This window comes from Oncorhynchus nerka, linkage group LG15, assembly GCF_034236695.1.
Source record: "Oncorhynchus nerka isolate Pitt River linkage group LG15, Oner_Uvic_2.0, whole genome shotgun sequence".
Taxonomy (NCBI): Eukaryota; Metazoa; Chordata; class Actinopteri; order Salmoniformes; family Salmonidae; genus Oncorhynchus; species Oncorhynchus nerka.
This window is the reverse complement of record NC_088410.1, coordinates 6,932,231-6,960,116: the sequence shown is the minus strand read 5'-3', so window position 1 is coordinate 6,960,116 and position 27,886 is coordinate 6,932,231. Positions and strand designations below refer to the sequence as shown.

Sequence of the window (27,886 nt, the reverse complement as noted above, 5' to 3'; positions counted from 1 at the left end):
ACATCACACGGGGTAAAAGAGTAACTTCCAACCTGCACGGTCTCAAACAGAGTACAGAGAAGAGCAACGGTCGGTAGGCGAGATCGGCCTCGTCGCAGAAGAACGACACTAGAACCGGACAGAAAAAACAACTCAAAACCTGTCAGACCATCGGAGAAGTCCAACTCCAAAGAACCTGAGAGGAAATGGAGCCTTTGTTTTCAGAAGCAGCAGGGAGCCGAACCGGAGGAAAGATGATGAGTTTTCTACCATACTTCTCCGCTGAGACCTGGACCCTCCTGGCCCTCCTCATCACCCTCATTGTAGTGTAAGGACTTACATCAAATCAAATGTTATTTGTCACATTTATCGTAGTTAACCGGTGTAGACTAACAGTGAAATGCTTAGTTAGGGGTCATTTTCCAACAATGCAAGATATGATATATATGTTTTTTATATACTTCTCTAGATCATATTATATATTACATATTACATCATATTCACACTGTGTGTGTGTGTGTGTGTGTGTGTGTGTGTGTGTGTGTGTGTGTGTGTGTGTGTGTGTGTGTGTGTGTGTGTGTGTGTGTGTGTGTGTGTGTGTGTGTGTGTGTGTGTGTGTGTGTGTGTGTACAGGTATGGGTACTGGCCCTATGGTGTATTCACTAAGATGGGTATCCCTGGTCCCAAACCCCTACCTTACTTTGGCACAATGATGGAGTACAGAAAGGTTAGTACACATTCAGAATAAACATCTCTCTCATCTTTTAAACAACAGTGTTATTTCCCCCCATGTAAAACAATACGTTGAGAAGGAAAAAGAGGACTAGACGGTTGTTTTAACAATAGATAAATACAAGGTAATATGAGACTTGATTAGTCTAGAAGTTGTGTTCCTTGGGGGACCATAGAAAATAACAAACCCTCCTCAACTCTCACCTCAACTCTCAGTTGTAAGACACACCTAAGTGTCCTCCTATGGCATGAATCAGCTGTTTCTTCTCTCTCTCTCTCTCTCTTTCTCTCTGTCTCTCTCTCTACAGGGCATCACTAACTTTGACACAGAGTGCTTTCAGAAGTACGGGAGAATCTGGGGGTGAGTTCAGTTGGCTGTACCGTACTAGGATGACTCACAACTGTACTATGCTTTTTCCTTTCAGTTCATCACCTGCTGATGTGACCATGAAAAATAGTAATAATACGACCAGAATAATGTTTTCAATGTAGTTTTATATGAGGTGGTTAAATGTGTGGGTTTCCATGGTTTCTTTCTAAATGTAATCCGTTACTAGTTTTACCTGTCCAAGATTACCCCAAACTCAGTACTGTAATCTGATTACATTCAGTTACTAGTTTACCTGTCCAACATTACCCCAAACTCAGTACCGTAATCTGATTACATTCAGTTACTAGTTTACCTGTCCAACATTACCCCAAACTCAGTACTGTAATCTGATTACATTCAGTTACTAGTTTTACCTGTCCAACATTACCCCAAACTCAGTACTGTAATCTGATTACATTCAGTTACTAGTTTTACCTGTCCTACATTACCCCAACCTCAGTACCGTAATCTGATTACATTCAGTTACTAGTTTTACCTGTCCTACATTACCCCAACCTCAGTACCGTAATCTGATTTCATTCAGTTACTAGTTTTACCTGTCCAACATTACCCCAACCTCAGTACCGTAATCTGATTACATTCAGTTACTAGTTTTACCTGTCCAACATTACCCCAAAACTCAGTACCGTAATCTGATTCCATTCAGTTACAGTCTGTACCATGTAGGTTTGTGTATATAGTGGTTAAAGCCAGGTGTGTTTCTCCTCTGTGAAGGATCTATGATGGGAGGCAGTCTGTACCATGTAGGTGTATATATAGTGGTTAAAGCCAGGTGTGTTTCTCCTCTGTGAAGGATCTATGATGGGAGGCAGTCTGTACCATGTAGGTGTATATATAGTGGTTAAAGCCAGGTGTGTGTTTCTCCTCTGTGAAGGATCTATGATGGGAGGCAGCCTGTTCTGTGTGTCATGGACAAAAGTATAATCAAGACCGTCCTGATTAAAGAGTGTTACAACATCTTCATCAACCGCAGGGTGAGACACACACACACACACACACACACACACACACACACACACACACACACACACACACACAGTGTGAATATTATATAAATACTATGATCATTAAATCATATAATTAATACAACTGTCCTCCATGTTCTAGAACTTCCATCTGAATGGTGATCTGTTTGGTAATTAATACAACTGTCCTCCATGTTCTAGAACTTCCATCTGAATGGTGATCTGTTTGATAATTAATACAACTGTCCTCCATGTTCTAGAACTTCCATCTGAATGGTGATCTGTTTGATAATTAATACAACTGTCCTCCATGTTCTAGAACTTCCATCTGAATGGTGATCTGTTTGATAATTAATACAACTGTCCTCCATGTTTTAGAACGTCTGTCTGAATGGTGATCTGTTTGATAATTACTCAACTGTCCTCCATGTTCTAGAACTTCCATCTGAATGGTGATCTGTTTGATAATTAATACAACTGTCCTCCATGTTCTAGAACTTCCATCTGAATGGTGATCTGTTTGATAATTAATACAACTGTCCTCCATGTTCTAGAACTTCCATCTGAATGGTGATCTGTTTGATAATTAATACAACTGTCCTCCATGTTCTAGAACTTCCATCTGAATGGTGATCTGTTTGATAATTAATCAACTGTCCTCCATGTTCTAGAACTTCCATCTGAATGGTGATCTGTTTGATAATTAATACAACTGTCCTCCATGTTTTAGGACGTCTGTCTGAATGGTGAGATGTTTGATAATTAATACAACTGTCCTCCATGTTCTAGAACTTCCATCTGAATGGTGATCTGTTTGATAATTAATACAACTGTCCTCCATGTTCTAGAACTTCCATCTGAATGGTGATCTGTTTGATAATTAATACAACTGTCCTCCATGTTCTAGAACGTCTGTCTGAATGGTGAGATGTTTGATAATTAATACAACTGTCCTCCATCTGTTTGAATATCTGTTTGGTAATTAATACAACTGCCCTCCATGTTCTAGAACTTCCATCTGAATGGTGATCTGTTTGATAATTAATACAACTGTCCTCCATGTTTTAGGACTTCCATCTGAACGGTGAGATGTTTGACGCGTTGTCCGTTGCCGAGGACGATACGTGGAGACGGATCCGCAGTGTCCTCTCACCTTCCTTTACCTCTGGACGACTGAAAGAGGTAGAACCATCCCTCCATCTCTCCCTTTCTATGTTTTATCAACTTGTTATAAACTCTATAGCTTGTTATGAACTCTTTACCAATACTACTTAAAAACTCTTTATTAAATCATTATAGCTTGTTATAAACTCTATAAACTCATTATAGCTTGTTATAAACACTTCATTAACTCATTATAGCTTGTTATAAACACTTCATAAACTCATTATAGCTTGTTATAAACACTTCATTAACTCATTATAGCTTGTTATAAACACTTCATTAACTCATTATAGCTCGTTATAAACACTTAATTAACTCATTATAACTTGTTATACACTCTTTACTAACTCATTATAGCTTGTTATAAACTATTTCCTAACTCATTATAGCTTGTTATAAACTATTTCCTAACTCATTCTAGCTTGTTGTAAACTGTTTATTAACTCTTTATAGCTTGTTATGAACTCAAACCTAAGTCAAATCAAATTGTATTAGTCGCAAACACATATTTAGCAGTTATGGGTGTAGTGAAATGCAGTGGCGTGCTGTGGGCCCGGGGCCTGGGTCCTGGGGCCTGGGTCCTGGGGCCTGGATCCTGGGGCCTGGGGCCTGGGGACTGGGGCCGTGGGCCTGGGGCCTGGGTCCTGGGGCCTGGGTCCTGGAGCCTGGGGCCTGGGGCCGTGGGCCTGGGGCCTGGGGACTGGGGCCTGGGGCCGTGGGCCTGGGGCCTGGGGCTTCAGTGAGGTCCTACACAGTCCCACCCAAATTAATCCACCTCTTATTACCATCATTATGATGCCATGGCTCTAGACACTATACATTTAGACAGAAACGCAGTATAACCAGGCGTTGCGTCACCTTGAAATTGACATTTTTATTTAGAGAATTGCAGGGGAAGAGTACAGTACAGTTCAACTAATAGGCAAGAACATAGTCGAGTGCAACAGAGCTATATTAATATTCTTCTTCTATCCATTTCTGGTCCACAAACTTTGAGCTTTAAGTAAAAAAAAAAAAGAGTCAGCACTTTCATCGTGTCCTCTAAATGAATGTTCCTGTTTCCCCAAAAACACAATCAATGAGTCTTTTCAATATTTTCCTATTTTTCTTCACCTTTTCATTGTGCAGCTCCATTGCACGCTTGTTCGTTGAGCTGTAGATCCACTCGGGTGTCCCCAAAAGTTTTCAAAAGCACCATTACTTGTAAGTGCCCAGCCGTACTTTGGTGTCTCGTTGCTGCCTTGGTTAGACAACTCAAGTTTGCAAAGCCAGTGTGGCTCCAAACACCAAATCGATCACTTTCAAATAATAGGCATTCCCAGCAGTACAGTTTGCAGTGCTTCTCGGAGCCTGTGAGCCATTGATAGCGCTCGTAGTTGGAACTTTGAAAGTGGCGAACGAACCCCTTTCCCGCCTGTGACAGGCTTTGTAGCGTCCGCGTCGGGCGACCTCTCCTTACAATGTCTAACTTTTCTTGAAAAGTTCATCTTGAGAATGGCGTTATGATTATATCCTCCTTCCGCCATTGTGGGTTGAAAAAACAGCTTAGTAGTACGCAAATTAATTTGTTTATCAAATTCAGTTTCCCAGTTCGGAGGTTCTGCATAGACCTGCCCATAGGACCTGTCTCTCAATATTGGTAATCCAATCAAAAGACGTGCACGCACTACGCCTGCTATCTAGCCAGCCAGCAGGCGTACAATAGCCAACTCTAAAGCTGATTGGTTGACACTAAATTTTAATTTCCATTCACTTTAAGCTACAAGTGCCCACACTGTTGATTCTGAAGGCCTGAGGGCAGATTTTAGACCCCTGGCAACATATGATGGCTGAATATGATTGGATAAAAGATCTAACATAAAGACCAGCCCTCCAAATCTCAACCTGGGCCTGGAAGCAGTGCAACCAAGAGGAACTCTATGAAATGAAGAGTATAACTCTTACTCTGAGGAATAATTTAATACGTATTTGTGGGAAAATATATTTTAAAAATTAAAAAAATTCTGATGATGTTTAGGCCAGCAGAGAAGGCCTTGCTGGCCCTGATGGCCCACCACTGTGTAAATGGTTGTGCTCCTGGCTCCTACAGCAGTAAACAAGGCCTTGCTGGCCCTGATGGCCCACCACTGTGTAAATGGTTGTGCTCCTGGCTCCTACAGCAGTAAACAAGGCCTTGCTGGCCCTGATGGCCCACCACTGTGTGAATGGTTGTGCTCCTGGCTCCTACAGCAGTAAACAAGGCCTTGCTGGCCCTGATGGCCCACCACTGTGTAAATGGTTGTGCTCCTGGCTCCTACAGCAGTAAACAAGGCCTTGCTGGCCCTGATGGCCCACCACTGTGTAAATGGTTGTGCTCCTGGCTCCTACAGCAGTAAACAAGGCCTTGCTGGCCCTGATGGCCCACCACTGTGTAAATGGTTGTGCTCCAACAGTAATTTCTAACAAGACACAACAATACACACAAGTCTAAAAGTAAAACAATGGAATTAAGAAATATAGAAATATTAGGATGAGCAACGTCGACGTCTGGAGTATGAAATTACATTAAAGCCTTATTCTAAAATGTATTAAATTATAATTTTTCCTCATCTATCTACCCCACGATGACAAAGCAAAAATAACATTTTTTAGCAAATTTATTAAGAAACAAAAAACAGATACCTTATTAACATAACTATTCAAAGGTGGAGTCATGCGTCCTCTGAAACATGACCCGTTTGACCACCTACTTCCTGCTTGACCCGGATGTCAGCAGCACTTATGTGAGACATGACCACCTACTTCCTGCTTGACCCGGATGTCAGCAGCACTTATGTGAGACATGACCACCTACTTCCTGCTAGACCCAGATGTCAGCAGCACTAATGTGAAAGACAGCTTCCAGGCGCTCTGTCCTGTCACAAGGAGTCGCTAGAGCACGATAAGACAAGGTCCCGGACGGCGCTGGGACAATTGTGTGCCATCCTATGGGGTTCCCGGTCACGGATGTGGCGCTGGGATTGAACACCAGGCTGTATTGTCGCTCTGCAGTGCTATTGACCGCTGCACCACCCAGGACCCAGATCTTCTTCATATAGGACTAGAATTACATGCTGATGGCTTTCACTTCTCTTCACAAAGATTTCATGGTTATGGGTCTGAATTAATAACTGCTATAGTCTACCACCATCTGAATGGTTATGGGTCTGAATTAATAACTGCTATAGTCTACCACCATCTGAATAGTTATGGGTCTGAATTAATAACTGCTATAGTCTACCGCCATCTGAATGGTTATGGGTCTGAATTAATAACTGCTATAGTCTACTGCCATCTGAATGGTTATGGGTCTGAATTAATAACTGCTATATATATATATATATATATATATATATATAGATGTTCGGTATCATGAAGCAGCACTCTGTTAACCACTGTCTCGCTCTCTCTCTCTACGTCTCTCTCTCTCTATCTCTATGTCTCTCTCTCTCTCTCTCTCTCTCTCTCTCTCGTCTCTCTCTCTCTCTCTATCTCTACGTCTCTCTCTCTCTCTATCTCTACGTCTCTCTCTCTCTCTCTTTCTCTCTGGATATATATATATATATATATATATATATATATACAGTGCCTTGCGAAAGTATTCGGCCCCCTTGAACTTTGCGACCTTTTGCCACATTTCAGGCTTCAAACATAAAGATATAAAACTGTATTTTTTTGTGAAGAATCAACAACAAGTGGGACACAATCATGAAGTGGAACGACATTTATTGGATATTTCAAACTTTTTTAACAAATCAAAAACTGAAAAATTGGGCGTGCAAAATTATTCAGCCCGTTTACTTTCAGTGCAGCAAACTCTCTCCAGAAGTTCAGTGAGGATCTCTGAATGATCCAATGTTGACCTAAATGACTAATGATGATAAATACAATCCACCTGTGTGTAATCAAGTCTCTGTATAAATGCACCTGCACTGTGATAGTCTCAGAGGTCCGTTAAAAGCGCAGAGAGCATCATGAAGAACAAGGAACACACCAGGCAGGTCCGAGATACTGTTGTGAAGAAGTTTAAAGCCGGATTTGGATTTCAGTCTCTCGATGTGCAAAACTGATAGAGACATACCCCAAGCGACTTACAGCTGTAATCGCAGCAAAAGGTGACGCTACAAAGTATTAACTTAAGGGGGCTGAATAATTTTGCACGCCCAATTTTTCAGTTTTTGATTTGTTAAAAAAGTTTGAAATATCCAATAAATGTCGTTCCACTTCATGATTGTGTCCCACTTGTTGTTGATTCTTCACAAAAAAATACAGTTTTATATCTTTATGTTTGAAGCCTGAAATGTGGCAAAAGGTCGCAAAGTTCAAGGGGGCCGAATACTTTCGCAAGGCACTGTATGTATCTGTTGAACCTGGTATAACCCAGTGGACGCTTGGGGTACTTCTCGCAGGGCGAACATTAAGTGGGGGAGAAGCATGTCCCAGTTTTTCCCGTCTCGGGACACCACTCTTCTCAACATGCTTTTAATTGTTTTGTTCAGGCATTCACACAACCTGTCTGTTTGAGGGTGGAATATGCTTGTGCGTTGTCTGTTGAACCTGGTATAACCGACACAAGTCCTTCATCAACCGGGACATGAACGGGGTTCCCTGATCGGTTAGGATTGGGAAGGCCCATCCGAGAGAACATCACAAGTCCTTCATCAACCGGGACATGAACGGGGTGCCCTGATCGGTTAGGATTGTCTTGGGAAGGCCCATCCGAGAGAACATCACAAGTCCTTCATCAACCGGGACATGAACGGGGTTCCCTGATCGGTTAAGATTGTCTTGGGAAGGCCCATCCGAGAGAACATCACAAGTCCTTCATCAACCGGGACATGAACGGGCTTCCCTGATCGGTTAGGATTGTCTTGGGAAGTCCCATTCGAGAGAACATCATGAACAATTCCTTGGAGATTCCCTTTGAAGACATGTTACGAAAGGGTATGTCTCTGGGAACTTGGTAGCGTAATCTACGACAACTAGGATGTACTCGTGTCCTCTGGCAGATTTTGGGAGGGGTCCCACGAGGTCCATAGCTATGCGTTCAAAGGGGGTCTCTATAATGGGGGGAGGAATCAAAGCACGCAGGTGTTGCCGTGGGGCTGTACGCTGACATTGATCACACGTCCTACAATACCTGGCCTCATCCCAGGTGACACGGGGCCAATAGAACCTCAGGTGTTGCCGTGGGGCGGTACGCTGACATTGATCACACGTCCTACAATACCTGGCCTCATCCCAGGTGACACGGAGCCAATAGAACCTCTGCATGATTCTGTCGATAGTTTTGTCCCGTGCCAGGTGTCCTCCTAAGACGTGGGAATGTGCCAGCTGTAGGACAGTATCCCTGTATGGTCTAGACACCATTAATAATTCCTGTTTTTTGTTGTTTTTCCCCCTTCGTTGCCTGATTGCATAGTAGGGAAGAGAGGGCTCACCTGATCCGTCAACGTTTCTCCCGTCGATCACCTTCACCTTCCTCATGGCATCCCGTAGGTCTGGGTCTCTATGCTGAGAGGTGCCGAACTGTCCCATTAATTCTTGGGACAGGTCGACCTCGGTAGAGGAGTGTGGAGGTTGTTCCCCATCCCCGCCAGGGCTGCCCGAGGAGAATCCCTTCCATGTTCCCTCCTCGGATGGGGCTTCAAATTTATCGCTTAGCCCCTGGTTCCTTCCTGCGTCGTATATAACCCTTCGCACGTGTCTTCACCGGTGGTTTCCTGGAATAGCTGTCGGAGACATTGGATCGCTATTTCTTCCTCTGCTCCAGAGGACGAGGTCGAGGCTACGTTTCCTTGTAGGGCTACTACCTCGGGCTTGGATTTGTTTTAGCGTTCCTGTCCCCCTTCGGTGGCCCGGCTCTTGCCGTGTGATAGAGACACCTGATCCCCTTTTTCCTGTGTGTAACGTCATCTGCCGAAGCTCCTTATATAGGGGGCAGTCTCTCCCAATCAATAATGGCACCTTCAGCTGGGGTACTTTCCCTGCCCTGACTGTACACCTTCCTTGCAGTCTCCACCTAATGCCCGCATTCTCCATAATATATATATATATATGTTTGGTATCATAAAGCAGCACTCTGTTAACCTCTCTCTCTCTCTCTCTGTCTCTGTCTCTGTCTCTGTCTCTGTTTCTCAATTCAATTCAATTCAAGGGCTTTATTGGCATGGGAAACATGTGATAGCAAGTGAGGTAGATAATAGGTAGATAATATATAAAGTGAAATAAACAATAAAAATGAACAGTAAACATTACACATAGAGAAGTTTCAAAACAATAAAGACATTACAAATGTCATATTATATATATACAGTGTTTTAACCTGTTAAGACTCTAGGGGCAGTATTTCATTTTTGGATAAAAAGACGTGCCCGTTTTAAGCGCAATATTTTGTCACGAAAAGATGCTCGAATATGCTTGGAATTGATAGTTTTGGAAAGAAGACAGTCTTACGTTTCCAGAAATGCAAAGATTTTCACTGTGAGTCCCTTAGAACAAATGCTTCGGGCAAAACCAAGATGTATGACCGACCAGGAAATGCACAGGATTTCTGAGGCTACGTTTTCCATGATCGCCTTATATGGCTGTGAATGCGACAGGAATGAACGGACTCTTTCTCTTGTTTCCCCAAGGTCTTTGCAGCATTGTGACGTATTTGTAGGGATATCATTGGAAGATTGACCATAAGGGACTACATTTACCAGGTGTCCCGCTTGGTGTCTGCGTGGCAATCGGTGCGCAAAAGTCAGGTCCCGGTATTTTTCCATTCAAATCTCAGAACAAACCAGGCTACAAGGACGGTGCTTTCAATGGAGAGAAATATGACAAACCACCTTCAGGATTGATTCAAACAACGTTTTCCATGTTTCAGTCGATATTATGGAGTTAATTCGGAAAAAAGTTTGACATGTAGGTGACTGAATTTTCGGTTAGTTTCGGTAGCCATATGCATAGTAACAAAAGGTAACGATGTGTCCTACACAAGAATCTTTCAGGAAAAACTGGACATCTGCTATGTAACTGAGAGTCTCCTCATTGAAACATCTGAAGTTCTTCAAAGGTAAATTATTTTATTTGATTCCTTGGCTGGTTTTTGTGAATATGTTGCGTGCTAAATGCTAACGCTAATGCTAAGCTAGCTATCACCACTCTTACACAAATTAGTGATTTTCTCTGGTTCTAAAGCATATTTTGAAAATCTGAGACGACGGGATTGTTAAGAAAAGGATAAGCTTGAGAACAGGCATATTTATTTCATTTCATTTGTGATTTTTAGAAATCGCTAACGTTGCGTTATGCTAATGAGCTTGAGGCTGTAGTTACGCTACCGCATACGGGTTTGGTCGGACTATGAGGTTAACAATGTACAAATGGTTAAAGGACACAAGATAAAATAAATACGCATAAATATGGGTTGTATTTACAATGGTGTTTGTTCTTCACTGGTTGCCCTTTACTCGTGGCAACAGGTCACAAATCTTGCTGCTGTGATGGCACACTGTGGAATTTCACCCAGTAGATATGGGAGTTTATCAAAATTGGATTTGTTTTCGAATTCTTTGTGGATCTGTGTAATCTGAGGGAAATATGTCTCTCTAATATGGTCATACATTGGGCAGGAGGTTAGGAAGTGCAGCTCAGTTTCCACCTCATTTTGTGGGCAGTGAGCACATAGCCTGTCTTCTCTTGAGAGCCATGTCTGCCTACGGCGGCCTTTCTCAATAGCAAGGCTATGCTCACTGAGTCTGTACATAGTCAAAGCTTTCCTTAATTTTTTATCTCTGTCTCTGTCTCTGTCTCTCTCTGTCTCTGTCTCTGTCTCTGTTTCTCTCTGTCTCTGTCTCTCTGTCTCTGTCTCTCTCTATACATATAGATGTTTGGTATCATGAAGCAGCACTCTGCTAACCTGCTGAACGGAATGAAGAAGCAGGCAGATAAAGACCAGACCATTGAAGTGAAGGAGTGAGTCCTGACCTCTGACCTCTAACCTCTACAACACCCCTGAGTCTTCATTGTAATACACATACATAGATATTTAAATATTATAACATATAAATATATATATCATATACAGTGCCGTTCAAAAGTTTGGGGTCACTTAGAAATGTCCTTGTTTTTGAAAGAAATGCACATTTTTTTCACCATCTAAATAACGTCAAATTGATCAGTGTAGACATTGTTAATGTTGTAAATTGTAGCTGAAAACGGATGATTTTTTATGGAATATCTACATAGGCGTACAGAGGCTCAGTATCAGCAACCATCACTCCTGTGTTCCAATGGCACGTTGTGTTAGCTAATCCAAGTTTATCATTTTAAAAGGCTAATTGATCCTTAGAAAACCCTTCTGCAATTATGTTAGCACAGCTGGAAACTATGGCTCTGATTAAAGAAGCAATAAAACTGGCCTTCTTTAGACTAGTTGAGTATCTGGAGCATCCGCATTTGTGGGTTCAATTACAGGCTCAAAATGTCCAGAAACAAATAACTTTCTCCTGAAACTAGTCAGTCTACTCTTGTTCTGAGAAATGAAGGCTATTCCATGCAAGAAATTGCCAAAGAAACTGAAGCTCGTACAACGATGTGTACTACTCCCTTCACAGAACAGCGCAAACTGGCCCTAACCAGAATAGAAAGAGGAGTGGGAGGCCCCGGTGCACAACTGAGCAAGAGGACATTAGAGTGTCTAGTTTGATAAACAGACGCCTCACAAGTCCTCAACTGGCAGCTTTATTAAATAGTAATAGGAAGTCAAAAGTTGAAGTAAAAAGTCAGTGAACCATTGCCAAATGCCATAAGAAATGTCCAAATGCAATATGAAAGTATTGAAAGTGCCAATTCAGGATATTATGTCCATTTGCCATGTACGATCATAGGAAGTCGGTTTCCAAACCCAAAAGTCTGTGAATCTTGTCCAAATGGCATTTGTACTGCCAAATTGTATATAGCACTATGTTAAGCCATGAATCAACCTAGATGGTATATTTGTCATGTATGATGAGGGAGAAGTGGGATTATTTTTTGAAAAACATCCAAACTGAATAGTGGCACCCCCTATTGGATGGGCACGGGTGGGGGGTGCTCCCTACCCAACCGTAGACCCTTTGCACCCTCCTAAAGGCTTTAGAGACCATTTTAAAAATGTGCTCCTGGTAACCAATTCCAATCACCATGCGTGCGGCTGTCCATTTGCAATATGTTTCAATGGGCAATTACCATCACGAATGTTAAATGCTCAAAAATACTGCAGAAATGCTAAATTGACTGGCCCGGTGAACTCGGGATGGCCGGGCAGTGATTCTGGTTACTCTCCATCGCTCGTTGGTGTTGATGTCAGATTGTCAATTTGGTGATGGTACCTAAATGTCTATCACTGTTTAGACATATTGCAAATGGACAAAAGTCAGCTAGCAAGTCACCGTCCATCAGTCAATTAGACATAATTCTGACACCAAACTGATACCAACTGACACCAAACCCACTGTTTCCAACTAATTTAAAAGCCAACTATCACATATTTCAGAGCAGACCCAATATTCACAGCACCTTCAGTTTACACCATAATAAAAACGTAAAACACGTAGTTACGTTCCAGCTGAGGCGACCCCGAATCCCAAGTTTTGGCTTGATATGTCATTTGAAGCATGAGCAGCAACCTTAATTGGTGCTGAAAATCCACATTTTCCAGGCATTGCTACGGGGTCCTTGAATGAGCTATCGGACAGAAACATAAGGATCCATCTCTATGGGCCGAGGCGGTGTCAATGCACCTAGTCTTGCAACTCTGGGACTTTTCTAAATGTTGTCATTTTCGTGATGGTCAAAATTAATCGAAGTTATTGCAAATGTATGAGGCTGTTTCTCGGTCTGATAACCTTCTAGAGCCACATAACTCACCGTGCACTATTGACTTTAGCTCTAGAACAGGTTTCCAGAGCTCTAACTTTCAGAGCTCTAGGTCTGACGGTTCTTTGATTGTTCGAACGAAGGTAACTATTGCAGACTCTGTGTGGCTGTAAGCCCCACCCTGTGTCACTCCATCCTTGCTGTGTGTGTGTGTGTGTGAGTTTTTCTTGCAAATCTGATGGGAGAAATTACTGATTTACAGTTCATGAGGGTTGCCTAATTACACTTATGAAGTTTTGGAAAGATCTGACTCTTTCAACCCTTCGAAACATCCCCTATGGGGGATCTGTTGGGAGAAATTACTGATTTACAGGTTTGCCTAATCACACATATGAAGTTTTGGAAAGATGTGACCTTTTTAACCCTTTGAAACATCCCTTATGACTCCAATTTCAGGCTCTTCCGGTTGACACAGGAAGCTGAAAGTAAACACATATCCCCCTTGGGGTAGGCTCTTACAGAATTTTGAGTTTTAAGTCTTTACGTTAAGAACTGACTTATTTACAAAGGGTTGAATGATTGAGTGTTATTTCAGAAAATAACATAAAATATCAGAAATCACGAATTCCGAAACCCACCTTAATGGATTCGTCTGAACATTCCGCAACTGGATCAAAAACGTTAAAAATATATATATATTTGAACATCACCAATTGTACATTGTACAATCTCTCTTAAATTATGATATGATGGTTATTTTTTCCTGACACCGTAGGTTCATGTACTTTGACGTGAAGCGGTCAAATTAGCGCTCAATTTTCATTTTTGACTTTTAATCCCAGAAAAAGGGCCTTAACTCAAAAAGCGTTGAGGCCTCGACGCCATCTTGTTTCGGTGCTAACAGCCCATTATGCCAAACCTATGCTCACCAAGTTTCGTCTTCGAAGTCTTTTCCGTTTAGGAGAAATGGTCATGTAGTGATTGGTGATGTTTTGTACATTTGCAATAAAGAGTCCATTCGCCATCTGGTGGAATTTCCGAGAGACTTCGTTCGATGACTTCACGGAAGATCTGGCCCCGGTGCACGGCCCACCGCCGTTTGCAAATTTTACAAATATTTGCGAACGTCTAGTAAGGGACCGAACATTAGCAATATGGAGTTTCTCATCGATTATACAGCAAATGCCGAAAAGTGTGCCCTTTTATATGTAAGGTAGTGTATAACAGCTGCAGGGAAGTCAGGCACAGGAGAGCAGAAATGGGTCAGTAGTTGTGTAGTTGTGATCAGTAGTTGTGTAATTGTGGTTGTGTTGCAGGTTCTTTGGGCCCTACAGTATGGACGTGGTCACCAGCACAGCCTTCAGTGTGGACATTGACTCTCTGAACAACCCTTCAGACCCCTTCGTCTCCAACGTCAAGAAAATGACCAAGTTTGACCTTTTAAACCCACTGTTCCTCCTAGTCTGTGAGACAACACACGCACAGACACACACGGATGCAGAATTGTACTTTTTAATCATATGAAGATGTACACCTTTCAATAAATAGTTGCTCTCCTGTTCTCCTCTCCTGCCCCTCCTCTCCTCTCCTCTCCTCTCCTCTCCTCTCCTCTCCCTCTCCTCCTCTCTCCTCTCCTCTCTCCTCTCCTCTCCTCTCTTCTCCCTCTGCTCCCTCTCCTCTCCCTCTCCTCTCCCCTCTGCTCTCCTCTCCTCTCCTCTCCTCTCCTCTCCTCTCCTCTCCTCTCCTCTCCTCTCCTCTCCTCTCCTGTCCTCCTCTCCTCTCCTCTTCTCCTCCCCTCCTCTCCTTCTCCAGGTTTGTTTCCCTTCACTGGTCCTATCTTGGAGAAGATGAAGTTTTCTATCTTCCCGACTGCGGTGACAGACTTCTTTTACGCCTCGCTGATTAAGATCAAATCTGGACGTGACACTGGGATCTCAACCGTAAACATGTTTTATATTTATATTTGATTGTGTTGTTTGTTTATGTTTGTGATGGTTGTGATTGGACCAGATCCAAAAGAATATGTTTGTGTTGGTTGTGATTGGACCAGATCCAAAAGAATATGTTTGTGTTGGTTGTGATTGGACCAGATCCATAAGAATATGTTTGTGTTGGTTGTGATTGGACCAGATCCAGTAGAATCTGTTTGTGTTGGATGTGATTGGATGGATTTGACCTCATGTCTTTCTGCTTCCAGAGTCGGGTGGATTTCTTACAGCTGATGATCGACTCTCAGAAAGGCAGCGACACAAAGACAGGAGAGGAACAGACTAAAGGTACCTGCCGAACAAACACCTGTTAACTATTGTTACAAACAAACACCTGTAAACTATTGTTACAAACACACACCTGGAAACTATTCTTCTCTCTCTCTCTCTCTCTCTCTCTCTCTCTCTCTCTCCCTCCAAAGGACTGACTGATCATGAGATCTTGTCTCAGGCCATGATCTTCATCTTCGCTGGCTACGAGACCAGCAGCAGTACTATGAGTTTCCTGGCCTATAACCTGGCAACCAACCCCCATGTCATGACCAAACTGCAGGGGGAGATAGATACTGTGTTCCCCAACAAGGTAACCCCCACACCATGACCAAACTGCAGGGGGAGATAGATACTGTGTTCCCCAACAAGGTAACCCCCACACCATGACCAAACTGCAGGAGGAGATAGATACTGTGATCCCCAACAAGGTAACCCCCACACCATGACCAAACTGCAGGGGAAATAGATACTGTGTTCCCCAACAAGGTAACCCCCACACCATGACCAAACTGCAGGAGGAGATAGATACTGTGTGGTGATAGATATTGTGATTTGTGTGTGTATCACCGGTGTCAGATGGGGTGAGGTAGTGATGTGTGTGTATCCCCGGTGTCAGATGGGGTGAGGTACTGATGTGTGTGTATCCCCGGTGTCAGATGAGGTGAGGTACTGATTTGTATGTAACCATGGTGCAGGCTCCAATCCAGTACGAAGCTCTGATGCAGATGGACTATTTGGACTGTGTGTTGAACGAGTGTCTGAGACTGTACCCCATCTCCCCGCGACTGGAGAGGGTTGCCAAGAAGACTGTGGAGATTAACGGCATCATCATTCCCAAAGACTGCGTTGTCCTGGTTCCCACGTGGACCCTCCACCGTGACCCAGAGATCTGGTCCGACCCTGAGGAGTTCAAACCAGAGAGGTACTGACTGCACCGTAACCACAATCTAACCATGACACAACCTTAATACAACCACAGTACAACCACAATTCAACCATAACATAACCACAATACAAAAACAATAGCATTTTTTTCATTTTGCTAACCACAACTACAGTGCATTATAATACTGTAGTGCAATGTGTTGTGTCTGAACCACAACCACAAATCAACTACAACACAATGTTTAATGTGTCTGAACCACAACCACAAATCAACTACAAAACAATGTTTAATGTGTCTGAACCACAACCACAAATCAACTACAACACAATGTTTAATGTGTTTGAAACACAACCACAAATCAACTACAATACAATGTGTAATATTGACTGAACCACAACCACAAATCAACTACAATACAATGTGTAATGTGTCTGCCCTCCACCTGTCCAGGTTCAGTAAGGAGAACAAGGAGCCTATTGATCCGTACACGTACATGCCATTTGGGGCGGGGCCCAGGAACTGTATCGGGATGCGCTTCGCCCTGATCATGATCAAACTGGCCATTGTCGAGATCCTCCAGAGTTTCACTTTCTCCGTCTGCGACGAGACCGAGGTGAGACGCTCACCTGAGCAGACAGAATATGACATCAAACATCAGTACCTGTTTCAGCATGGTCACCACCTGTTTTAACATGGTCACCACCTGTTTTAACATGGTCACCACCTGTTTTTTGCATGGTCACCACCTGTTTTAACATGGTCACCACCTGTTTTAACATGGTCACCACCTGTTTTAACATGGTCACCACCTGTTTTTTGCATGGTCACCACCTGTTTTAACATGGTCACCACCTGTTTTAACATGGTCACCACCTGTTTTAACATGGTCACCACCTGTTTTAACATGGACCTGTTTTAACATGGTCACCACCTGTTTTAACATGGTCAGCACCTGTTTTAACATAGTCAGCTCCTGTTTTAACATGGTCACCACCTGTTTTAACATGGACCTGTTCTAACATGGTCACCACCTGTTTTAACATGGACCTGTTTTAACATGGTCACCACCTGTTTTGAAAATGGAAAAATCACCTGTTTAAAGGTCACCACCTTAATGAGGCTAAGTTTTAACATGGACCTACACTTTACATGTTTTAACATGGTCATTTGCCTGTTTTAACATGGTCACCACCTGTTTTAACATGGACCTGTTTTAACATGGTCATCACCTGTTTAACATGGACCTGTTTTAACATGGACCTGTTTTAACATGGTCACCACCTGTTTTAACATGGACCTGGTTTAACACCACCTGTTTTAACATGGACCTGTTTTAACATGGTCACCACCTGTTTTAACATGGACCTGTTTAACATGGTCACCACCTGTTTTAACATGGACCTGTTTAACATGGTCAGCCCTAATGATTTTGTTTACATGGTCACCACCTGTTTTAACATTTTTTGGTGGTCACCTGTTTAACATGGTCACCACCTGTTTAACATGGTCACCAAAAATCTGTTTTAACATGGACCACCTGTTTTAACATGGTCATGGTCCACCAAACCCGTTTTGTATGTTTAACATGGTCACCACCCTCAAGCTCATTAGCATGGTCAACCTGTTTTAACATGGTCACCACCTGTTTTAACATGGTCACCACCTGTTTTAGATTTTCATGGTTTAGAACACACTACCTTTTTAACATGGTCACCACCTGTTTTAACATGGTCACAAAAACACCTGTTTTAAATAATTTACCACCTGTTTTAACATGAACTGTTTTAACATGGTCTCAGTTACATAGCAGATGTCCAGTTTTTCCTGAAAGCACCTGTTTAACATGGTCACATGGTCACCTTTTTTACATGCATATGGCACCACCTGTTTTCACCTTTACATGGTCACCACTTTTTAACATGGTCACCACCTGTTTAACATGGACCCTGTTAACATGGTCACGCACCTGTTTTAACATGGTCACCACTGTTTGTTCATGGACCATTTTAACATGGTCACCACCTGTTTTAACATGGTTTACCACACCTGTTTAACATGGTCACCACTTCTGTTTAACATGGTCACCTGCAAAGACCTTAACATGGACCTGTTTTAACATGGTCACCACCTGTTTTAAATGGACCTGTTTAACATGGTCACCACTGTTTTAACATTTGTTCTAGGACTCACAGTGACCTTTGTTTCTGGAACATGGACCTGTTTTAACATGGTCACCACCTGTTTTAACATGGTCACCACCTGTTTTAACATGGACCTGTTTAACATGGTCACCACCTGTTTTAACATGGACCTGTTTTAACATGGTCACCACCTGTTTTAACATGGTCACCACCTGTTTTAACATGGACCTGTTTTAACATGGTCACCACCTGTTTTAACATGGTCACCACCTGTTTTAACATGGTCACCACCTGTTTAACATGGTCACCACCTGTTTTAACATGGTCACCACCTGTTTTAACATGGTCACCACCTGTTTTAACATGGTCACCACCTGTTTTAACATGGTCACCACCTGTTTTAACATGGTCACCACCTGTTTTAACATGGTCACCACCTGTTTTAACATGGTCACCACCTGTTTTAACATGGTCACCACCTGTTTTAACATGGTCACCACCTGTTTTAACATGGTCACCACCTGTTTTAACATGGTCACCACCTGTTTTAACATGGTCACCACCTGTTTTAACATGGTCACCACCTGTTTTAACATGGTCACCACCTGTTTTAACATGGTCACCACCTGTTTTAACATGGTCACCACCTGTTTTAACATGGTCACCACCTGTTTTAACATGGTCACCACCTGTTTTAACATGGTCACCACCTGTTTTAGCATGGTCACCACCTGTTTTAGCATGGTTTGCACATGTTAAATGGTCACCACCTGTTTTAACATGGTCACCACCTGTTTTAACATGGTCACCACCTGTTTTAACATGGTCACCACCTGTTTAACATGGTCACCACCTGTTTTAACATGGTCACCACCTGTTTTAACATGGTCACCACCTGTTTAACATGGTCACCACCTGTTTTAACATGGTCACCACCTGTTTTAACATGGTCACCACCTGTTTTAACATGGTCACCACCTGTTTTAACATGGTCACCACCTGTTTAACATGGACCTGTTTATGTTGGTCACATTTTGGATAAACCTGTTTTAACATGGTCACCATTTTGTCCATGGATGCTTAACATGGTCACCACCTGTTTTAACATGAACCACCTGTTTTACATGGTCACCACCTGATTTTCATGGTCACCACCTGTTTTAACATGGTCACCACCTGTTTTTTTCCATGGTCACCACCTGTTTTAAATGCGACAGGAATGGTCACCACGGACATTTCACCACCTGTTTTAACATGGTCACCACCTGTTTTAACATGGTCACCTGTTTTACACCCAGGTGTCCCTCTTGGTGTCTTTTAACATGGTCACCACCTGTTTTAACTCCCAGTATTTTTCCAGTCACTTCTCAGTTTTACATGGTCACCACCTGTTTTGGAACATGGTCACCACCTGTTTTAACATGGTCACCACCTGTTTTCAACATGGTCACCACCTGTTAACATGGTCACCACCTGTTTTAACATGGTCAGCCACCTGTTTTAACAAAAGGTCAGAAACATGGTCACCACCAAGTTTTCAGGAAAAACACCTGTTTGTAACTGATGGTCACCACCTGTTTTAACATGGTCACCACCTGTTTTAACATGGTCACCACCTGTTTTTAACATGGTCACCAAACATGGTCAACGCTGTTTTAACATGGTCACCACCTGTTTTAACATGGTCACCACCTGTTTTAACATGGTCACCACCTGTTAAGAAAATGGATTTTTAACATGGTCACCACCTGTTTTAACATGGTCACCACCTGTTTTAACATGGTCATGGTTTTAACATGGTCAGCACCTGTTTTAACATGGTCACCACCTGTTTTAACATGGTCACCACCTGTTTTAACATGGTCACCACCTGTTTTAACATGGTCACCACCTGTTTTAACATGGTCACCACCTGTTTTAACATGGTCACCACCTGTTTTAACATGGTCACCACCTGTTTTAACATGGTCACCACCTGTTTTAACATGGACCTGTTTTAACATGGACCTGTTTTAACATGGTCACCACCTGTTTTAACATGGTCACCACCTGTTTCAACATGGTCACCACCTGTTTTAACATGGTCATCACCTGTTTTAACATGGTCACCACCTGTTTTAACATGGTCACCACCTGTTTTACATGGTCACCACCTGTTTTAACATGGTCACCACCTGTTTTAACATGGTCACCACCTGTTTTAACATGGTCACCACCTGTTTTAACATGGTCACCACCTGTTTTAACATGGTCACCACCTGTTTTAACATGGTCACCACCTGTTTTAACATGGTCACCACCTGTTTTAACATGGTCACCACCTGTTTTAACATGGTCACCACCTGTTTTAACATGGTCACCACCTGTTTTAACATGGTCACCACCTGTTTTAACATGGTCACCACCTGTTTTAACATGGTCACCACCTGTTTTAACATGGTCACCACCTGTTTTAACATGGTCACCACCTGTTACATATTCACCACCTGTTTTACATGGTCAGCACCTGTTTTAGCATGGTTTGCACATGTTACATGATCACCACCTGTTTTAACATGGTCACCACCTGTTTCAACATGGTCACCACCTGTTTTAACATGGTCACCACCTGTTTTAACATGGTCACCACCTGTTTTAACATGGTCACCACCTGTTTTAACATGGTCAGCACCTGTTTAACATGGTCACCACCTGTTTTAACATGGTCACCACCTGTTTTAACATGGTCACCACCTGTTTTAACATGGTCACCACCTGTTTTAACATGGTCACCACCTGTTTTAACATGGTCACCACCTGTTTAACATGGTCACCACCTGTTACATATTCACCACCTGTTTTACATGGTCAGCACCTGTTTTAGCATGGTCACCACCTGTTTTAACATGGTCACCACCTGTTACATGTTCACCACCTGTTTTAACATGGTCACCACCTGTTTTAACATGGTCAGCACCTGTTTTAACATGGTCAGTGCCTGTTTCAACATGGTCACCTTCTGTTTTCTCATGGTCAAAGCTTGTTTTAACATGGTCACAGCCTGTTTTAACATGGTCACCACCTGTTTTAACATGGTCACCACCTGTTTTAACATGGTCACCACCTGTTTTAGCATGGTCACCACCTGTTTTAACATGGTCACCACCTGTTTTAACATGGTCACCACCTGTTTAACATGGTCACCACCTGTTACATATTCACCACCTGTTTTACATGGTCACCACCTGTTTTACATGGTCAGCACCTGTTTTAGCATGGTTTGCACATGTTACATGGTCACCACCTTTTTAACATGATCACCACCTGTTGTAACATGGTCCTGTTTCAACATGGTCACCTTCTGTTTTCTCATGGTCAAAGCTTGTTTTAACATGGTCACAGCCTGTTTTAACAGGGTCACCATTCATTTTAACATGGTCTCTGCCTATACTAACATGGTCACTGCCTGTTTTAGCATTGTCAGCTCCTGTTTTAACATGGTCACTGCCTGTTTCAACCTGGTCACCAGCTGTTTAACATGGTCACTGCCTGTTTTAGCATGGTCACTGCCTTTTAAACATGGTCAGTGCCTTTTTTTAAATTGTCAGCACCTGTTTTAACATGGTCATCATCTGTTTTAACATGGTCTATTATTCTAACATGATCACAACCATGGTCAGTTCTGTTCTGTTTTAACATGGTCCTCTATAGAACCTGTTGGAACATGGACAACCAGGGTTTAACTGTTCTGTTATTTCCTATAGAACCTGTTTAGATGGACAACCAGGTTATGTTCTGTTCATGTTCACCTCTATAGATCCTGTTTTAGATGGACAACCAGGGTTATGTTCTGTTCTGTTATTTCCTATAGAACCTGTTGGAACATGGTCAACCACCTGTTCTGTTATTTCATATTCAGAACCTGTTTTAGATGGACAACCAGGGTTATGTTCTGTTCTGTTATTTCCTCCTGTTGGAGATGGAACATGGTCATGTTCTGTTCTGTTATTTCCTATAGAACCTGTTGGAGATGGACAACCAAGGTTATGTTCTGTTCTGTTATTTCCTATAGAACCTGTTGGAGATGGACAACCAAGGTTATGTTCTGTTCTGTTATTTCCTATAGAACCTGTTGGAGATGGACAACCAGGTTATGTTCTGTTCTGTTATTTCCTATAGAACCTGTTGGAGATGGACAACCAGGGTTATGTTCTGTTCTGTTATTTCCTATAGAACCTGTTGGAGATGGACAACCAAGGTTATGTTCTGTTCTGTTATTTCCTATAGAACCTGTTGGAGATGGACAACCAAGGTTATGTTCTGTTCTGTTATTTCCTATAGAACCTGTTGGAGATGGACAACCAGGGTTATGTTCTGTTCTGTTATTTCCTATAGAACCTGTTGGAGATGGACAACCAAGGTTATGTTCTGTTCTGTTATTTCCTATAGAACCTGTTGGAGATGGACAACCAAGGTTATGTTCTGTTCTGTTATTTCCTATAGAACCTGTTGGAGATGGACAACCAAGGTTATGTTCTGTTCTGTTATTTCCTATAGAACCTGTTGGAGATGGACAACCAGGGTTATGTTCTGTTCTGTTATTTCCTATAGAACCTGTTGGAGATGGACAACCAGGGTTATGTTCTGTTCTGTTATTTCCTATAGAACCTGTTGGAGATGGACAACCAAGGTTATGTTCTGTTCTGTTATTTCCTATAGAACCTGTTGGAGATGGACAACCAGGGTTATGTTCTGTTCTGTTATTTCCTATAGAACCTGTTGGAGATGGACAACCAGGGTTATGTTCTGTTCTGTTATTTCCTATAGAACCTGTTGGAGATGGACAACCAGGGTTATGTTCTGTTCTGTTATTTCCTATAGAACCTGTTGGAGATGGACAACCAGGTTATGTTCTGTTCTGTTATTTCCTATAGAACCTGTTGGAGATGGACAACCAGGGTTATGTTCTGTTCTGTTATTTCCTATAGAACCTGTTGGAGATGGACAACCAAGGTTATGTTCTGTTCTGTTATTTCCTATAGAACCTGTTGGAGATGGACAACCAAGGTTATGTTCTGTTCTGTTATTTCCTATAGAACCTGTTGGAGATGGACAACCAAGGTTATGTTCTGTTCTGTTATTTCCTATAGAACCTGTTGGAGATGGACAACCAAGGTTATGTTCTGTTCTGTTATTTCCTATAGAACCTGTTGGAGATGGACAACCAGGGTTATGTTCTGTTCTGTTATTTCCTATAGAACCTGTTGGAGATGGACAACCAAGGTTATGTTCTGTTCTGTTATTTCCTATAGAACCTGTTGGAGATGGACAACCAAGGTTATGTTCTGTTCTGTTATTTCCTATAGAACCTGTTGGAGATGGACAACCAGGGTTATGTTTTGTTATGTTATTTCCTATAGAACCTGTTGGAGATGGACAACCAAGGTTATGTTCTGTTCTGTTATTTCCTATAGAACCTGTTGGAGATGGACAACCAAGGTTATGTTCTGTTCTGTTATCCTCTATAGATCCCGTTGGAGCTGGACAACCAGATTCTGCTGATTCCAAAACGACCAATCAAATTGAGGCTGGAGCCCCGTAGCAACACCTCTAGCAACACCACCACCAATCTGAACAGTCCAACAACATGAACCAAATGCAGGAGTACCCTACCCTAAAGTACCCTACCCTAGAGTACCCTACCCTAAAGTACCCTACCCTAGAGTACCCTACCCTAGAGTACCCTACCCTGGAGTACTATCGATCGATCACACCATATACCTATAACTCTTTCTACTAGACCCTACCCTAGAACACAAACAGTACCCTACCCTACCCTAAAGTACCCTACCCTAGAACACAAACAGCACCCTACCCTACCCTAAAGTACCCTACCCTAGAACACAAACAGCACCCTACCCTAAAGTACCCTACCCTAGAACACAAACAGCACCCTACCCTACCCTAAAGTACCCTACCCTAGAACACAAACAGCAACCTACCCTACGCTAAAGAACACAAACCTACCCTAAAGAACACAAACAGCACCCTACCCTACCCTAAAGTACCCTACCTGAGAACACAAACAGCACCCTACCCTACCCTAACGACCCTACCCTAGAACACAAACAGCACCCTACCCTAAAGTACCCTACCCTACCCTAAAGTACCCTACCCTAGAACACAAACAGCAGCCTACCCTACCCTAAAGTACCTTAACCTAGAACACAAACAGCACCCTACCCTAAAGTACCCTACCCTAGAACACAAACAGCACCCTACCCTAAAGTACCCTACCCTAGAACACAAACAGCACCCTACCCTACCCTACCCTAAAGTACCCTACGCTAGAACACAAACAGCACCCTACCCTACCCTAAAGTACCCTACCCTAGAACACAAACAGCACCCTACCCTACCCTAACGACCCTACCCTAGAACACAAACAGCACCCTACCCTACCCTAACGACCCTACCCTAGAACACAAACAGCACCCTACCCTACCCTAAAATACCCTACCCTACCCTAAAGTACCCTACCCTAAAGTACCCTACCCTAGAGTACCCTACCCTAGAGTAGCCTACCCAAACTACAGCACCCTACCCTCTCCTAGAGCACCCTACCCTGGAGGACCCTACCCTACCCTAGAGCCCCCTACCTAGAATACCCTACCCTACCCTAGAACATAAACAGCACCATACCCTACCCTAAAGTACCCTACCCTACCCTAAAGTACCCTACCCTACCCTAAAGTACCCTACCCTAGAGTACCCTACCCTAGAGTAGCCTACCCTACCCTAGAATACCCTACCCTACCCTAGAGTACCATACCCTACCCTAAAGGACCCTACCATAGAGCCCCCTACCCTGGAGGAACCTACCCTCCCCTAGAGCACCAAACCCTAGAACACCCTACCCTACCCTAGAGGAGCCTACCCTAGAACACCCTATCTATACATCTATCTATACTGAACAAAAATCTAAACGCAACATGGAACAATTTAAAATATTTTTCTCTGCTACAGTTCACTTAAGGAAATGTAACAATTGAAATGAATTAATTAGGCCCTAATCTACAGATTTCACATGACTGGGCAGGGGAGCAGCCATGGCTGGGCCTATGAGGGCATAGGACCACCCACTTGAGAGCCAAGCCGACCCACTGGGGAGCTGGGCTCAGCCACTCAGAATGAGTTTTTACACACTAATTACAGATAGAAATACTCCTCCGTTCGCCCCCTCCCCCACTGATGATCCGCAGGGGAAGAAGCCGAATGTGGAGATCCTGGGCTGGCAACCGCAGACCAATACTTCTCTGCACGCCCCCTCACCCCGCAAATGATCCTGGGCTGGCGTGGTTACAAGTGGTCTGCGGTTGTGAGGCCGGTTGGGACGTAGAGCCAAATTCTCTAAAACAACTTTGGAGACGGCATATGGTAGAGAAATGAACATTCAATTATCTGAAAACAGCTCTGGTCAGCATGCTGACTGTGGCATTGCGTTGTGTGACAAAACTGCACATTTTAGAGTGGCCTGTTATTTCCCCCCAGCACAAGGTGCACCTGTGTAATGATCATGTTGTTTAATCAGCTTCTTGATATGCCACACCTGTCAGGTTGATGGACTCTCTTGACAAAGGATAAGATGCTCACTAACAGGGATGTAAACAGATTTGTGGACAACATTTGAGAGAAATAGGCTTTTTGTGCCCATGTTAAAATTCTGGGATCTTTTATTTCAGCTCATGAAACGTTTTTGTTAAGTATATCACTATCTATCACTCTATTGCTCTATCACTCTAGCTATCTATCACTCTATCACTCTATCTATCACTCTATCACTCTATTGCTCTATCACTCTAGCTATCTATCACTCTATCACTCTATCTATCACTCTATCACTCTATTGCTCTATCACTCTATTGCTCTATCACTCTATCTATCTATCTATCTATCACTTTATCTATCTATCTATTGGCAACTGAATATTCAGTCCTTACCCTAACCCTGCTATAGGCTACTGAATATTCAAGTCCTGACCCTGCTATAGGCTACTGAATATTCAGTCCTGACCCTGCTATAGACTACTGAATATTCAGTCCTGACCCTGCTATAGGCTACTGAATATTCAGGCCTGACCCTGCTATAGACTACTGAATATTCAGTCCTGACCCTGCTATAGGCTACTGAATATTCAGTCCTGACCCTGCTATAGACTACTGAATATTCAGTCCTAACCCTGCTATAGACTACTGAATATTCAGTCCTAACCCTGCTATAGGCTACTGAAAATTCAGTCCTGACCCTGCTATAGGCTACTGAATATTCAGTCCTGACCCTGCTATAGGCTACTGAATGTTCTGTCCTGCCCCTGCTATAGACTACTGAATATTCAGTCCTGACCCTGCTATTGGCTACTGAATATTTAGTCCTGACCCTCCTATAGGCTACTGAATATTCAGTCCTGACCCTGCTATAGTCCACTGAATATTCAGTCCTGACCCTGCTATAGGCTACTGAATATTCAGTCCTGACCCTGCAGCTGATTATAGTTACTACTTAATATAATATGATAATAAGACTGCATTCATGATGAATGTTCAGTTCAGTCAGTTCAATCAGAAATTACATTTAAAATGGCACATAGCTGACAAAGTGCTGGGATTGAATCCTGGTCTCAGTCTCATGCTTGGTTTGAGTAGGACTCAGAAACCCATTTCCACCAGGTAAAAGAGAGATAGTAATACTATGGATGCATTAGAGGTACATGTCTTGTTAAAGTTAGACACCAGGGGGTATTAAATCCATGGCATGATGTCATGTCTGGATCCTGCACACTGGTGGCTGGTGGCTGGAATTCTCCTAGAATGTAGAACTCTGCCTGGTGTTCTCTAGAACTGTACTCTCATTCTGTTCCTCTGGGTGTTCTGCTGTCCAGTCATTCCAAAATAGAATCTTTACTGTCTGTTGAGATGATCCCTGCAGCTGCTTGGTTTTAACTTTAATCATCACAAACCAATAAAATCATCACACTAATGAACAAGGTCGTCTGTGTATTTATTAACATTCATAAGACAAAACATAAGACACAAACACACACAAATATACATGAGAACAATCTATATAGATTGATTTGTGTTATTTATCAAGACATACTGTATGTATAATTTCATTCAGCGAGGCCTAATTGTAGTGTTACGACCTTGGTCATCCACACACGTTTCTTTTCAGATCCGAATACTGCCCCTGTGTGGCCGTTGGATGTAATTACACAGCCCAGGTCCCATTACAAAATATTAATCCCCTGTCCACCTTTTCCAGCTCTTGTACTTTCTGCATTTATAAACACAGTGCAGAGAATCTCTGGTCGCAAAGTTCACCTCCTTCACATAATGCAAAGTTCACCTCCTTCACATAGAGCAAAGTTCACCTCCTTCACATAGAGCAAAGTTCACCTCCTCCACACAGAGCAAAGTTCACCTCCTCCACACAGAGCAAAGTTCACCTCCTCCACACAGAGC

General features: G+C 42.8%; 1 protein-coding gene across 2 annotated transcripts; it reads left to right on the top strand.

The window, feature by feature from the left end:
- The first annotated feature begins 10 nt into the window (after positions 1 to 10).
- Positions 11 to 27,408, top strand: LOC115122476 (cytochrome P450 3A27-like). Of its 2 annotated transcripts, none has more exons than XM_065002220.1 (13): positions 11 to 307; positions 613 to 706; positions 1,020 to 1,072; positions 1,977 to 2,076; positions 3,136 to 3,249; positions 11,126 to 11,214; positions 14,415 to 14,563; positions 14,911 to 15,038; positions 15,296 to 15,374; positions 15,509 to 15,669; positions 16,055 to 16,281; positions 16,696 to 16,858; positions 25,446 to 27,408. In XM_065002220.1, exons 1-13 carry the CDS (start codon positions 186 to 188, stop codon positions 25,488 to 25,490), a joined length of 1,524 nt encoding a protein of 507 aa, XP_064858292.1. In that variant the 5' UTR covers positions 11 to 185; the 3' UTR covers positions 25,491 to 27,408. The 2 variants fall into 2 exon arrangements, with proteins under 2 accessions (XP_064858292.1, XP_064858291.1); XM_065002219.1 differs by lacking the exon at positions 25,446 to 27,408 and adding an exon at positions 23,894 to 24,369 and having other exon boundaries at positions 12 to 307.
- Positions 27,409 to 27,886: the final 478 nt, after the last annotated feature.